The sequence below is a fragment of the Lepisma saccharinum genome, chromosome 8 (assembly GCF_977018435.1).
Source record: "Lepisma saccharinum chromosome 8, izLepSacc3.1, whole genome shotgun sequence".
In the NCBI taxonomy this organism is placed as follows: Eukaryota; Metazoa; Arthropoda; class Insecta; order Zygentoma; family Lepismatidae; genus Lepisma; species Lepisma saccharinum.
In genome coordinates this window covers 51,778,283-51,794,379 of record NC_139236.1, presented here as the reverse complement: position 1 = coordinate 51,794,379, position 16,097 = coordinate 51,778,283, and the positions used below count along the sequence as shown (strand labels likewise).

At 37.3% G+C, this 16,097-nt stretch overlaps 2 protein-coding genes across 2 annotated transcripts in view; one reads left to right on the top strand and one right to left on the bottom strand.

Annotated features, from left to right (window-relative positions):
• LOC145990995 (uncharacterized) overlaps window positions 1-12,502 on the top strand; it is a 27,083-nt gene extending 14,581 nt beyond the window's left edge. Inside the window, exons 7-10 of the mRNA XM_083126641.1 lie at window positions 2,777-2,965; window positions 6,930-7,261; window positions 7,595-7,724; window positions 10,767-12,502. Coding sequence (XP_082982767.1) covers window positions 2,777-2,965; window positions 6,930-7,261; window positions 7,595-7,724; window positions 10,767-10,933 — 818 coding nt within the window. The 3' untranslated portion in view covers window positions 10,934-12,502. The remainder of the gene's footprint in view (window positions 1-2,776; window positions 2,966-6,929; window positions 7,262-7,594; window positions 7,725-10,766) is intronic.
• On the bottom strand, window positions 11,311-16,097 carry LOC145991777 (protein GVQW3-like). The gene is made up of 2 exons (XM_083127828.1): window positions 15,597-16,097; window positions 11,311-11,376 (listed from the first exon to the last, which is right to left on the bottom strand). The coding sequence occupies exons 1-2, from the start codon at window positions 16,095-16,097 to the stop codon at window positions 11,311-11,313; spliced, it is 567 nt and encodes a 188-aa protein (XP_082983954.1).

The following is a 16,097-nucleotide window of genomic DNA, read 5'->3' as shown; positions in this document are numbered from 1 at the left end:
GGTCCATAGGTGTGAGGTCGAGTGATCTTGGTGGTCATTCCAGTGGGCCATACCGAGCAATCTATTGCCTAGGCAACCGGACATTGAGCCACTGACGAACAATTAGCTCATAGTGTGGTGGAGCACCATCTTGTTTGAAAAACGAAGGGAATGTACCATCTTCATTTAAAAGGGAAGAAAAGACAGTGTCTCTGAGCATGTCCAAGTACCGCTCGGAATTAAGGGTTCCATCGATGCAGATTGGTTCAACAACATGGGTGCCCCATATCCCACACCACACCATGATTTTAACATCTCCAACAACATTGAATGGGTCAATCCAGTGAGGATTTTCATCACACCAATATCGGTAATTCTGCCGGTTCACTTTGCCACTGACATACGAGGGTCACTATTTATATTTTGAGCCTAACAATGAAAAAACAGGAATTTGGCATTGAAAACGGCTTTATTGTTTTTCGAAGTATTCTCCTTTATGGTCAATACACTTTTGCATTCGTTCGAACCATTTGTCAAAGCAGTTTTTCCAATCTTCTTGAGACACCTCCATAATATGGTTTTTGAACGCATCAACGGCATCTTCCGCCGACGAAAATCCTTGTCCATGCAATTTATTTTTGACATTCGGGAACAAGAAGAACTCATTGGGTGCCAAATCAGGACTGTACGGCGGATGACCCATCAATTCGATTTTTTGACTGTACATAAAGTCGGTTGTTACACGAGATGTGTGACAGCTGGCATTGTCTTGATGAAGAATGATCCGACGGCGTTTGTTTGTTTTCCGTATTTGACTGAAGACCTCTGGCAAACAAATTGTTGTGTACCATTCAGAGTTGACCGTTCTAAGTTCCTCTAAAGGCACAGTTGCCACATGACCAGTTTTCCCGAAAAAACAGGCGACCATTTGTTTCGATGTGCTTCGAGCACGAACAACTTTTGTTGGATTGGGTTCATCTTGAAACACCCATACAGTCGACTGCTGTTTACGTTCCGGCTCATATGCATATATCCATGATTCGTCACCTGTTACAATCTTATATACGTCTTTTGAAGCTCCACGATTGTATTTATTGAGCATTTGTTTGCACCAATTGACGCGAGCGTCTTTTTGAGTTTTTGTCAAATTGTGTGGGATCCAACGAGAACATACCTTTCTCACAGCCAAATGACCATGTAATATTTTATATTTGCTGGTGGAACTAATGCCTATGGTTGCCTCAATCTCACAGTATGTCACATGACGATCTTGCAGTATTAGGTTTTGCACAGCATCAATGTTTTCTTGAACAACAACTGATTTTGGACGACCTTCGCGAATCTCGTCGGTGAGCGAATGGCGGCCACAATTAATTTCGTTATACCAGCGTTTCACAGTGGCAAAGGATGGGGCTTCATCGCCAAATGTGGAAGTAAGTTGATCGATGCACTCTTGTCTTGATAATCCACGTCGAAAATCGTAAAAAATCATCGCACGAAAATGTTCACGAGTTAATTCCATTTTACTGTTGTCGCACAATCTCCAAGGCAACATAAACAACACAAATGAAGCTATTGACAAAACATTTGAAGTACGTTATGGTCAATAATGCCAGACGATTCCGTGCAAACGTCAAATCGCGCCTAACTTCAATCAGTTTTGCCAAGGCTCAAAATATAAATAGTGACCCTCGTAAAACATTGCCTCGTCACTGAATAGGATACTCTGTGGAAATGTAGGGTTGTTCTGATGTTGACGTAATGCCCATGTACAGAACTCGACACGTCTGTCTGGGTCATCCTCAGAAAGTTTTTGCAGCATTTGGAACTTAAATGGGTGCTATTTATTGCTATGAAGAATACGCATAATGAGGAACGACTAATACCAATTTCACTTGCAAGACGTCGAGTGCTGCATTGTGGGCTCTTCGCAAAGGCAGCCAAGACCATCGTCGAAGTTATCTCGTCCGTGAAAGATTTGGGACTACCACTACGTCACCTGTCGGACACATGCAACAGTGTTATGCAAATCAGTAGTCTCTCTGGGTGGCGCCTGTTGAAATCTGCTGCAACGACTTGACTGCTTCGTTCCCCAGACATCAGGATCACCTCAATTCGCTCTTGCTTCGTCAACGCCATCATATGTTACCTGCAACAGAATAAGGTTTTCAGACTTTTGGATGCCAATAACACCTACACTGTCAGTTATGTGAAATCTGATTCCAGAAATGAATTCCTGGCAAAATTTTAATGTGTTTTGATACCCCACATGACCCCTTGCCATCTAAAAAAAATGGACGGCAATTCAAAATGGAAGCCATTGTTGTGTTATGCCCCAAAAGGTGAGCCTCATACCCAATTTACATTAGTGTATTCAAATGTTTCATTTTCCTTACAACTTCTGAAATAATAGGCTGTACTGTGACTTTTGGATCACCCTGTAGTTCAGGAACGAAGCAATCACACAATATCCTAGAGCCCATTTTTGATCTCCTGTGAGTGCCATATTTAACAGGAGAGACAACAGGTTGTTTTCAAAGTATAGAAAATAACTGTGCTAGGACGTCTGACTGCCACGTGGGAGACCTGGGTTCGATTCCAGGGTGGATGATCTAATCACTTTTAGTTGAGTTTTGTTTTACTTGGCACATTGATAAATTAATATACTATTTGAGTAAGAAGGATGTGCAAAAGAAAGTACACATTTTTGTTTTAAAGTTAGTAATATGCCTTTTATAAATGTTACTTTTAGATGCATGTTTTGATATTATTATGTGTATCATGTCTTTTTTTGTAGATGACTCCAGTGTATCCGATATATCATCAGTTGATTTGAATTATGACACTGATACTTTGAGAACAGAGCTTGTGAAGTGGGGTATTAATCCTGGCCCAATCATTAACACAACAAAAATGGTATACTTGAAGAAGTTAGCAAGGCTGAAAAAAAAGCTTCCTGCACCACCACAGACTTTGTCCAAAGGAAGTAAGTGTAATTCGCATGATTTTATGTTTGTGGTTCTGTGCTAACAAACAGTAATTAGTGGCATCGTTAAGTCCATCTATACCACATTCCAAACGCCATATTCATTATCGTAGCTGTGTTATGCAAGTGTTCAAAAGGAAGATACAGTGGAACCCTCTGATTTTATGTTTCTGGGTTATATTATACATTCAATTATCATGGTTCCAGTAGAGCAAAATGCTATAAAATTTCCACGGATTTTACATTTTCCTGCATTTTAAGTTCTTTCAACTTGGTCCTCTGAAAAACTTAAAGGTTTTAGTGCAATAGATTCTCACTGTTGTTTGAATATAGTGTGAGGAAGTGTTTTCCATATTTCTTTTGGCCTCCCCAATGGCGTAGTGATATCGTCATTACTTTGTAATCAAGGTGCGTTCGATACCTGGCGGAGGCACGTAGTGGTTCAGATCCCACTTTAAACTGTAGGTCCAGTCCCCATTAGTCTTTCTGTGCATAAAGTGGACTCAAAACCAAAAACTTAACTCATTTTTCAAATCACATGGCTCTTAATTTCCAAAATGGCACAGCTGTGCTCGTGCGAGAAGACATGCAGTAACTGTGCTGCACTGGATGGCATGCAGCATTCTTGTGTGCCATCTTGGCAAGTGAGGTGACTGGTGTGTCTCAGAGATGAGTGAATTTTGTTAACTATTCCACTCTCTCAGGATGGGACTCTGCAGTCATCATTTCCTCACAATCGAAGATGTCAAAGTCAGTCAGTGTGGCAGCTGGTTTACTTTCTTAACCACAGGAGGGATTTCATAGAGGGAAGACTAGACTTGCAATAGAACACTTAATTTAGATATTTTTTGTGGTGCATTACAGGAACTTTTATATATTGTCTTTTAGCAGAATTGATCAGCACAATGAAGTCCAAGCAAAGTCTAGTTCCGGATTATCATCTGAGATGAGGGAAGGGAGGGGGAACAGACTTAACTGTATTTACAATATTGTGGTAACAAATGTATTGATAAAGAAAATCAAAATCACTGATATGTTATCTGAGTAAATCAAGGAATTATCCTAGAAATAAGCTGTGTAGCTACATAATTTTGTAAAAGTACAGTTTACTCACATATCACAGTTCTCCTGTCGGTAGGACATCATCCACATGGGAGACCCATGATCGATTTCCAGGATGGGTGACCTAAGGTTGGATTTTTTCCAACCTTGTCCATGCACAAAGCAGCCCTTAAAAAATAGATACCTGGGGGTGTAAAAATGGCTGGAGCATGATGCTGATTACATCTAAAAAAATTTGCCAAGATCGTGAATGTGTGGGGGTCCTACTTCTACATTCCCCTATGTGCCTTCATGGCACAATGCAATGAGCACAGGAAACTTTACTTACTGTCTACTTGTGTGATGTTACCTTGCATACAGCATCTTTGTTAACTGATTAGTGTAAAAGGGCAAATCCTGAGAAGTGATACCAAAAAAAAAAAATAATAATAATTTTCAATATGCACATGTCATGTATCAAATTAATGCATGGAATCTCTACTTCAATAATATAGCAAAAATAAAAATTAAATCAAGAAATGGCAATACTATGGCCATATCTGTGAAAGCTTGTTTGACATTTTTAAATTGTCATATTAGATGCAGATCTGGCAATATGTTTTTTCTGCAAGTGATGCAAATCAAAATGGCCGACTTTATCTTCGAAGTTGGTAGGGACATAGGTGGTGTGTTTTTTATCAAAGGAATTGCAAAGCCTCAGTTTTCTTGGTAAATAACATTCATTTGAGAAAAACTAATTAGCATGTCACAACTGTAACAAAAATTAACCTTTCAATTAGAATAAAATAGATTCTGTACTCAGTATTGTTTTTGCAACATGTGTAATAGTGGCCATGTGTGCAAACATAATATAAACAAAAATGTTATTTTGTCCAGTTGTTACTATTTAACGTTACAGTTGTGACACACTGTGTTACAGTTGAGACACAAAGTGTTTCGGTTGTGACATGATATTTTTGTTGCTGTTGTTAACACTGTAAACACAGTGTAAAAGACAGTTTACACTATAAAGAACATATACACAATGTACACAACACAACCAATATTCAGAAGCATGCTATCTGAGATCACCATTAAGGAATTTAAACAGGACGAACAAGAAAAAGGTCAATGTGAAGACATTAAGACTATTCATCAAGAAGTTATGACTACTGAAAAGTGTACTGAAAAATATGTAGTTGTTGAATATAAATCCAAGTTAGTAGACTTAGTAAAACCATTGTACTATCTCGGGTATTGTAATCGCAAGCAAGATGGCAAAATTTGCATTCAGTATTTGAGGGGAAAATATGGTAAGTTGCCTTCTTATGTTTTTCCTGCTAATGATGATTTTGACACTGATGTTGCGATAGAACAGATTAAATGCTATTTGCCTACCCCGACAGAAGTTCGTGGGAAATTGTATTTCAAAGATAACAAATTTTTAAATTTAGTGCTTCCATAACATTGTAATCATAGCAGTATTGTAATTAGCTATATATAATTTTAGATACAATAAAAATAAAAATAATGCCAATTCATTGCTTTTTTCTTGCTTGACAGTGTCTCACTTGTGGGTTTACATAAACTTGCTGATTTTTTTTATTTATTTCAGTACAACGTAACAACTGTAACACCCTGTCACAATGGTAACAAATTTATAATAATTTTTTGCTAAGGGACCTACAGAGAAAAAATTATGAATTCAACTGTTAATAGTTAACTGTATATCTGTTGTGACATTTTACATTTTTTTCATTTTGGTATTTTTCTTTTAAGGGGAACAAAAGGTGAAGTGATCAAGAGAAAAAAAAAGTGTAACCAATCGCATCACAACCGTAACAACAACAAACTAATTTTTTGGTAATAAGTACAACATGAAATGTGAACAAATCAATGTTCCATGTTGTACCTTTAGGTGAATGTTAAACACGAAAAAAAATTTATTAATGTTTTCAGAAGACAAAAATAGCTGTAAACACCTGATGAAGGTGTACTTTGTGTCACAACCGTAACCAGGATTTGCCCCTCCAAAAAAAAAAAAAGTACCAACATGAAAAAATTTTACTAATAAATTCAAGTGTACCAATGTGATATAAGTTGAAAAGATTTCATGAATTATGTGAATGATTTATAAATGTATGTCACCATATGGCCGAGAAAGGAAAAAAAGTTAACTGGCATTTTAAAAAATAAATAGGTGAGGTATTTACGTGTGTATAATGCACATTCATGTATAGCATGCATCCTGGTTTTTGATGGGGAAATACAACAAAAACTTATATCTCGTATATAATGTGCAGCACAATTCAGATTCAAGAAATGGCTTTCTTAGGTGTAGGTTGTCACTCTGTTGCTATGTGGACCAAGACGGTGGTGCGGCAAGTGTAAGAGATTGGCAGAAGCAAGAAGAAAAGCTGAAGGGGAGCTGCAGCTATATTAATACACTATGGATTTGCAGTGCTTGGGATATTATTTGTTGTGAAAAAAATTACCAATGATTCGGCTTCCATGTGACAGGAGGTGTGAATTCAATTGCCATCAGAATGGCGCTTTCCTCGGTGATGCAAAATGTTCTGATTGAAGGCGAAAAAAAACACCACGGAAGTAATTTTTAATGAAGTTCTTTGCAGAAATTTCCTGCAAACATTGACAATTTGATGCGTAATTTGTATCTATGCCTGTTGATATATACATTTGTTATTCACAGTGACACAGTAAAAACACGTGTGGTTTCATGTTAGCTGTCAGAATTATTCCGTGTATAATGCGCACAACAGTTTTTTTTGGAACAAAGTGTGCATTATGCACGAGTAAATATGGCATTCAAGAAACAGTACTAATAAAGTTTGCTTTTATATTTGAAAACACTGTTCAAATAAGTCATGTAAGTTATTAATCATGTGTGTTTGTCTTGTTTCAGTATACTGCGATGAACTTCAGAGAACCCTGAAAGACGTCCATAGTATGAATTTTGACAAGTGCATGAACCTGGAAAAACAAATGGCATTCCAATTTCAGTATCCAGACCCAGTGAGAAGGTGGAGGGAAGGAGTTATCAAATCCTCCTTTAATTATCTTCTGCTTGATCCTCGCATAACGAACAACCTTCCGTGGAGAGCTACTTGCGTGAGTAAAGCAGAAAGATGGAGCACCTTCCTATCCTCCATTTTCTACATTGGTAAAGGGAAGCGATCAAGACCTTATGCCCACCTGTATGATGCTGTAACTTCTTATAATAAAGGCTCACCTGGGGTAAGTTCACATTTACATTATTCTTGTATCTACACGTTGCTTGCTTGTTAGATTAATCCTCTTGTAGTTTACGACTGTTACAAGAATAAAAACACAGTTTTTGTTGTGATGTTTCAGGGGAACACATGCTCCCTTCATCAGACATGTATTTTTACTTTCCTTAAAGATACAGTTAAAACAATGGGAAAATTGTTAACAAAAAAATCAGTTATACAATGGAACTTGTCAATGTTACTTAACTATAAAACAAGCAATCTGTTTTTGTTATTATTTAATTACTATTATTTTAGATAGTAAATAGTTTATAAACAAAAGTATATTTTGTATTTACAGAGAAACAGGAAGACTAAGTACATTAAGGACATATGGGAGGACAAGCTAGGTGTTGTGTGCCTTCATGTATATCAAAATGTCATACCTGTGGAAGCTTATACTAGGGAAGCTGCTATGATTGAAGCTATAGGTGAGTGTTGCAAACTTCAATAAATTTAAACTTCATGAAAGCAGAAATGTTTGGCTTACCTTTTACATTCCTTTTATGTTTATTATAATTCTATGTGATTATTGTTAAATGTAGTAATATTTACTATTGTAGTAACCCAGAAGTATGAAAAAAGCATAGTTGTGAGACTGGTTGATTGAGTATCTGAAAGAATTTTTTTTACTGAAAAAAACACAATTCTCTGACAATTGGAAACTATACTTTTTTGAACAGAAAAAAAATATTTGTGCTGTTTTGTGTTGTGCACTTTATACAATTAAAAGTACACTTGCGTGTTTTTTTTTTTTTTTTACTAAGTCTGTATGGTACAATGATGTTGAGATTGAGTTTGAATCCTAGAAGGTCATGTTTTATGGAAGAAAATATCAATAGTCACCCAAGGCTTTCAATCAATCTCCTCAAGTACTTACAAATGATGCAGAAAATACTTGAATGCAACATTGCCAGTATTACAGTTTCCAATATGATATATGCTTACGAAACCAATCGCTAGAGGACAAATTGTTATAATTCCTTATTATTATTATTATTATTATTATTATTATTATTATATTGCCAAAAGTCTCTGAAAAACATATAATCGAAGTTCAGTTGCATTTTTTAAACTTGAAAGTTTTTTTAATACAGGTATTTAATGCAAAATGTTAAATATTTTGGAACAAAATTGATTAATTTAGATATTTATGTTATGAAGTACAGGCAGATAGCTCACAGCAAATTCCACATTATTGTATTACACCCGCCGCAAAATGACTTCGGACCTCATAACAAAAGCACAAAAAATAAGAAAATTCATGTGAAAAGCTCTTATTAAGCTATTAGATACAGCAAAAAATGCATACATTAGTACGGATCATGTTGCCTTTACTTTTGAGAACCATTTGGATGCGCTTGGACATGGAATCACTAAGACTTCGGAAGTAATTTAAGTCCATGTCAATGCACCACATTTTCTTCAGTTCTGTTTGGAGGGTCTGTAGGTTCTGAATCTTCTTCTTTCCCAGGAATTGCTTCATACGATGCCAACAATTTTCAATTGGGTTGAGATCGGGGCTATTCCCAGGTCACTCTAACATCTTTATCTGTTGTTCCTCAAGCCATTTCCTTACCTTCTTAGCCGTGTGACAAGGAGCGTTATCATGCATGAAAAGATGGCACTCGTGGATCTGAAGCATATCCACTAAATGGTCCTTAAGAATGTTGATATATCAGTCTGCATTCATAGTCACGTTTTGCGGTTAGAAATATAAACCTGCCCTACCCTTTTCACCTGAAAACACCCCCACACCATTACAGACTGGGAGTGCCTAACGGTCGGAACCATATACTTTGGGTCGTATTGATCTGAAGATGATGGACATCGAACCTTAGCAGCTCCCATTCGGAACAGTTTGAATGAGCTTTCATCGGAAAACATGACTTTCCTCCACTGTGCTGGTGTCCAGTGTGCATATTTCTTTGCAAAAGCAAGATAGTCTTTCTTCATGCGGGCGATGAGTAATGGCTTCTTAGCAACAGTACGACATGGAAAATCCAAGTCTTTCTGTAAACGGTGCTGGATCGTGCAAACACTAATGTTTTCCAGCAGACTCGGGTGCATTTCTTTAAGTTCTGACGCTGTCAGTCGAGGGTTTTTCTTTATTTCTCTCATTAGGAGAGCGTCTGTAGATTTGGTTGTTTTTCTTTGCCTCCCACCACCGAACTTGTGCTTTGGAATGACAGTCGGAGGCAGTCCTCTGGCGACTGCCAGTACCTTCATTATGGTTGATTTTGAACGACCTGTTTGTTTACATATTGTCTTTATCGGGACGTTTTCACTTCGCCATGCAATAATGCTGGCTTTTTCCACACTACTACAGTACTTTCCCGGCATATCACAAATACACCTGTACAGTAGTCAAATATCCAACACAAAGTGCACCACACGAAAACACAGCAATTTATCACACACACTACAGCAGAAAGTCACACTTCCTGTGTCAACTAACAATATGAAATGAAATAAACTCGCTTATCAGCAGTAATACACTGTTGCCAGATATGTTCATGCAGAAACAATTCCGTGTTCGAAACAAAGCAACACTAGATACAAGGCTACAAAGTGATAGACCGCTTACTATGGCAGATTTCACATGAGGTCCGAAGTCATTTTGCGGCGGGTGTAGTTCTTGCAAGTAACCTTAAAAAGAAGCATAATTTGTGCAAAGATGCAACTTGTACATGTTTGTTGTATAAAAATAAAGTGTATGTTGTGGTTTCTACTCATTATGCTGCAGAGAAATAAAGTTAGAACAAGAAGTATAAGCACCTCACAAAAAGAGATAACAGCAAACAGGAATAAAACACAAATAACAAGTCACTTTTACACATGCCTTTACATTCATGTACAGGGTGTTTCATTAGTCTGGACCCATAGGAGAAAAACATGTAGAATTAACATGTTTCTTCAAAGTGTCTGACATTGTATTGCATACACAGCTGAAGATTAAATATGCAACATTTTATGGATGACAGTGCACAGTGCATTCTTTACGATGGAGAATACTCTGAATTTTGACCTCATGCACAACAGCTTTCAGGTGACCCCAAAATAAAAAAAACCTACCGGAGTGAGATATGTGCTCCTTGGAGGCAACTCCATTCATCCTCTTGAGTACAGTCCAATGTACGGGTGTGATGAGGTAATGTTGAACAGTCAACATGCAATGCAAAGGGGCACAATCTTGCTGAAAACTCCTATGGGTCAAGACTTTTGGGGCACCCTGTAGTTTTTAAACTTTAAACATACAGATAAGAAGGTTAAAAAGTTGAAAATTTAAAATATTCCAAGCTGATTATGATTTAAAATTGTAATAAGGCAACTTCTCTTATTTTCACCACATGGTGTGGTGAAAGCTGGAAGGAAATAGAGGTATGTGCCAGCAGTTAACATTACTTGTGTGAAAATGCTGATACATGGTAACTAAATGGGAATACTTATTGCTTTCTTCACATATTTCATAGGCTTAAACAACCTGACAAACAGCAGATCAGGAGAATACTATGGAGTGGCTGCCACATGGTCAGGTAAAATGAAAAGGAAGTTGGGGATTTACCTCCTGTACAAGGCTATGCTTATCTTCTTGAGTGAAGGAGAGAGACAACTTCATCCAGCCGATATAGGGCTATGAAGGAATCTGATAAGAGTTGTGTGTTCCCAGTAAGAGTAATTTGTTAGATCAAAGAAAAAAGTAATTCCATGGCACATGTTGCTAGCTGCGAGTTGTTTTAAACAGGCAAATCTTGATGTTTTTATGAAGAGCAAAATCTAAATGCGCCAGGCAGGGCTTACCACTAGAATATCAGATATGAAGTGGAGTTAAAAGGTACCATGTTATGTTTTGAACATTTAGTAACATGGCAGGCAACCTTGTGCTGAAAATTTTGTTTGCCGATGTTAGTTGTAAAGATAATTGAAAAAGTTGCATTTTTATCAAAATATTCTAGTTTGTAATGATCTCATTTATTTTATCAACTGCCTTATTATATATAAATGTACCCTGCATGTTCATTCATAATCTGTATGTATAAGGCTGACTAACCCATGGAAATTATATTGTGCATTTGCTCGTGCCTTCAGAAATAAGAAAAGGATTTATAGAGCAACTTTTCTATTGATTGCAGTTTAGATCGATCACTCATACAGAGTTTTTTCACTCAATATTTCCAGCATACGAAAATTTCTATGTTTATTATCCATCCACTCTATCCTTTCATTTGTTTTATCTTGTTTTCCTCCTTGTATCATAAACAGGGTAAACGTTGTATTAAACTGTGGATTCCTAACGAAAACGAACTTAATTTTCTGTGGCATAATTCATCCTGAACATTTACATATTTATATCTTAAGTATCATTGGATTTACAAATTGGATCCACTAAACCTTACAATGTACAAATATTTCTAAAACTATTAATATATGATCGTTCCGAATGGTCCAGTTAGTGTCTGAATTCAAATGCTAAAATTTCGAAGGATCAAACTGATGAGCATCTGTTAGGAACAGTGTACAGTTGAAATTCATTCTATGTTGGATAAAAATTTTAATATTAATAAGAAAATGTTTTGTAGAAACTAGGACAAAAAATTCTACTAAATTTAGGTTATTATTATTATTGTGAAAATATAAATGATGTTATTTACATGTCCCTTTACACACTGCTCAAGGAATTTGATTTAAAGGAATGCTTGCTAGTAATCATTTACAATTTGTATTGACCAAATTACAAAGATTCAAGTAATTTAGTCAATGAGTTGTCTCTCGCATGATCTTAAGCTTCAATAGTACAAAATATTTTGTGTAACTGTTCAATAGTGTCAAATATATTCTTAAGAATGACACTTTTGAATGTTGAGTTTTATCATTTTCATGTCAAGAAATAAAATATGATTTTAATATAATTCAATTTAGTATGTAAACATATTTATATTGTGCTTTCTCAATTCTTGCCCATTTTACTAAGTATTTTGTTCACTTTTGTTTTTAATACACCAATATGTATCAATTATTGAAAATTACAATAGAACAGTCTTGTAATTTTCTAGTTAGTCACTTGTTTATATGTAAATGGATGAATATGTGCATTGTGATAAAACTTTGTACCTGAAATCTTGCCTATGGGTAGTACAAGTTTTTGTATTAATGTTAATTTTTAATAGAACTTTTATTTTGTAAACAAAGAAATTCAATACAACTTGTAATCAAACAAAAGAGCCTTCATTATCTTATTATTTACATTACTTATCTTTGTGATTATTTAACCCTCAGAAGATGGTACCTTTTAACAATGTAAATTCTCTCCGGGTGCACACTTTTCAAATGTAAAGTGATGTCGAAAAAAGTCAGAGGAGAACTACTTATTAAGAAGTGTTGGTTTTGTTTTTCGGGAGGGAAAGGATGTCAAATATTTTCATCCACCCTCCCAAGCAATATAATTAGAAGAAAAAGAAAAAATAATTACAATTTTACCCCAATAAATTCATTTAGCATGCTATTGGTCAAACTCAGTCTAACTGGATTTGTACAAGAGTAAGATGTCAAAATTTTACATCCTGTCAAAATGCTTTCCATCCCACTCAGAATAAATGAAACACCAACCCTCTACAACAAATGGTTCTCACCAGATGATGCTTTTTGTACATATCTTCATATCTGAAAAAAGTCTGTTTCTTTTAAATTCAAATCAATTTCTTTTTAAATAGCATCTTTCAGCAAACCACCACTACATTGAAATTCACGGAAAATCAAACATCAAGTGCTGTTCTGGAGAAATAAGAAAATTAGTCACATTGGTGTACAAGGCTTACAGGCGTTGATCTCATTTTGGCTTTTAAAAGTTAACCAGTCGGAAAATTGCTCAAGTTAGATTTTGAGGCAAAGGGCAAATTTCAAGTTCGCCCTTTTAGGATTGCAAGTGTCCTATGGGAATCACATTGAAGATTCCTCAATCACAAGAAGATAGCAAAAATAATTAAACTTAAACATAACAGTTTATATTCAGGAAAATCAAACTTGACCTTCAAATTGTCCAAACATGGCCTGTTGAGAGGTAGATTAAAGAATTTACAGGATTCCCACACATCTGTAATCTCGGGGAATTTGAAAAAAAATATCATCTAATGAGTTCCAGTGAAGCACATCTAATAACTACAACTTCAATGACTTTCTTTACAAAAACTCTTTTTGAAAGAGAGAGAGACAGAACCCCCACCCACCCCCAATTTTGCCATAAATACTATCACAAAACTTTTAATGAAATAACAGATCCCATGAATATGTCTTACATGGATATACTGTGTACACAAAGCACTAATCATTCTTCAAAATGACCACTTTTGACACACACACGCTGTAACTCTCTGTAGCCACTCATCATTTGCAGTATGCACTGTATCACGGGGAAAATCTACTATTGCCTTCACAAGAGAATGCTTCAGACTGGCAATACTGGAGTGTGTCTTCTTGCAGGAGTGCCAGATGGCTAATCTGAGGGAAATATAAAGTTTGGGACATTCATCTTAAGCCACTGCTGTTTTTTTTTTTAGCTATACGAGCTGGAGCAGAATCCTGCCGAAAGCTCTGCTCCTGACTAAGTGTGTTGTAGAGATCCTTGAACATTGTCTCCAAGTACTTGGGCTGATGTTTTGACCACTTAGAAATGGAGCATAGTGATGCTATCATAACTCACCCCCCATCACACTGTGATTGAAACAGAATTGTGGCCCCTCGGTAACTTTGGAAAGTTGAAAACCTCCTCAATAGTAAAGATTATTACATCGATGAACAGAATTTTGTGCCCATTTTCTGCATTACGTTTCAGTAGGCATTTGTTTATATTGCCCTCTAATGCTTTAACTCTGCTGCGAGAAAATGACCTGTTCGTCATGTGTAAATTTTCAATCCAGTTAAGTTCGTAACACACAAGACAATGGACATTTTGGCAATGTTTAGTTCACAGGCCATCAATGGTTGATTCCATACAGGAGTTCTGCACAAACGGGCCTCCACAGATTTCACCAGTTGCACATTCCTTACATTGTGTGGCTGTCCCTACCTGGGCCTTTCATTCACTGTTCCAGTGTCAATGAAATGCTGGATAGTACGATACATAAACCACTTGGAGATTCGAAGCTTCTGGAGGATCTTGAAAATTTCACCAAGTGATGTCCCTATCTTACTGGGTGATATAACAGCCACATGATGTTTGCAATTGCCCCATGCCATCATGGAATATCTATGTTCTTAAAGGTTCGCATAACCACTTTTTGTAGGTGCAAAATAATCAAACAGCTATTTTTAATGGATTTTATTTTATGTTACGTTTCATCCTGGTTCGTAACTTTTTCAAGTTACTACTTCTGGTGTAGAAATGTAGAGTGACTAGCCATGTGAGGTTGTGTTATTGTATGTATATATTGGTGTAGCTTGAAAAAGTTCTGGGAACCAGAACGAAATGTCGCAGATAAAATAAAATAAAAACCACTAAAAATAACTGTTAGATTATTTTGCAGCCACATGGAAGCTAAACACAAATGTTCTATTACTTCTGTAGCTCAACTATCAACAACTCACGTGCTCATTCTTGTTGGGGGAAGTTGTTGACTTTGAATATCAGGTGAGGGACCACTTTTCAAAGTTGTGACAGTATTGATGGTAAAACTGGGTACGAGGGTGAATCAAATATGAACGAGCCTTGTGTGGAAAAACAAAATTTATTGAAGGAAACAGAGACATTGCCACATCCTATTTTTCTACATAGTCTCCGCCCTTAGTGGTGCATTTTTCCCAACGTTGTGGTAGGTTCTTGATGTCGTTCTCGTAGAATGAAGCTGGGTAGCACAAAGGTTTCCACCTGATCGTTGGTCGCAAATCGCTCGCCCCCAAGTGCTTCTTTGAGGGGTCCGAACAGGTGAAAATCACATGGTGAAAGGTCTGGGCTGTACGGTGAATGCGGAGGTGGTTCCAAGTGCATTTCCATCAGTTTCTGCCACGTAACACCTGCTGTATGGGGTCTGGCGTTGTCGTGGAGAAACAAGACCTGGCGGATGGGACAGCCTCGTCGTTTGCATCGATACTGCACCTTAACTTGATCCAGGAGGCTGCAGTAGTAGGGTGCGTTGATGGTCCGACGTTCGTGTAAGAAATCCACCAGTAGGATCCCCCCTCCAGTCCCAAAACACCGTGGCCAACACCTTCCCCGCAGACAACCGAACTTTGGCCTTCACAGGGTTTCCTTCGCCTTTCCTCCTCCACTCCATGCTGGCATGCTTGGATGCTGGGGTGTAATGATGCACCCATGTCTCGTCACAGGTAATGATGCGATGCAAAAACGCTCCCCCTTCCATGTCAAAACGAGTGTGAAGCTGGCGAGCAATGCGAACTTGGTCATCTTTTTGAGCAACATTCAGCAGCTTGGGAACCCACCGAGCTGTGATTTTGCGGAAGCCCAAGTGCTTTGTGATTATTGATTGGACACTTCCATAGCTCACTCCAAGTTCTGCCGCAATTTGCTTCACAGTGACTCGGCGATCCTGTTCGACAAGCTCACGAACATGAGCCATGTTGTCATTCGTCACACTGCTGCTAGGACGACGGGGGTGCACTTCATTTGCAACACGTTCACGGCCTTGCTGGAATTCCTTACACCACACCTTCACTCTTGCCCATGAGAGGGTATCATTCCCAAACTGGGCCTGCAGTCTCCGGTAAATTTCGGCCGGTTTGATGTTTTCCTGGGTGAGGAACTTTATGATTATGCATTGTGCAACAGACACTGGCACACACTGCTCACTCAT

Coding starts and splice junctions, on each gene's coding strand:
- LOC145991777 (XM_083127828.1), bottom strand. CDS start 16,097: ATGAGTGAGCAGTGTGTGCCAGTGTCTGTTGCACAATGCATAATCATA. Junction 11,377..15,596: donor TTACCTGTGACGAGACATGG/GTGCATCATTAC, acceptor TTATTTCTGAAG/GCACGAGCAAATGCACAATA.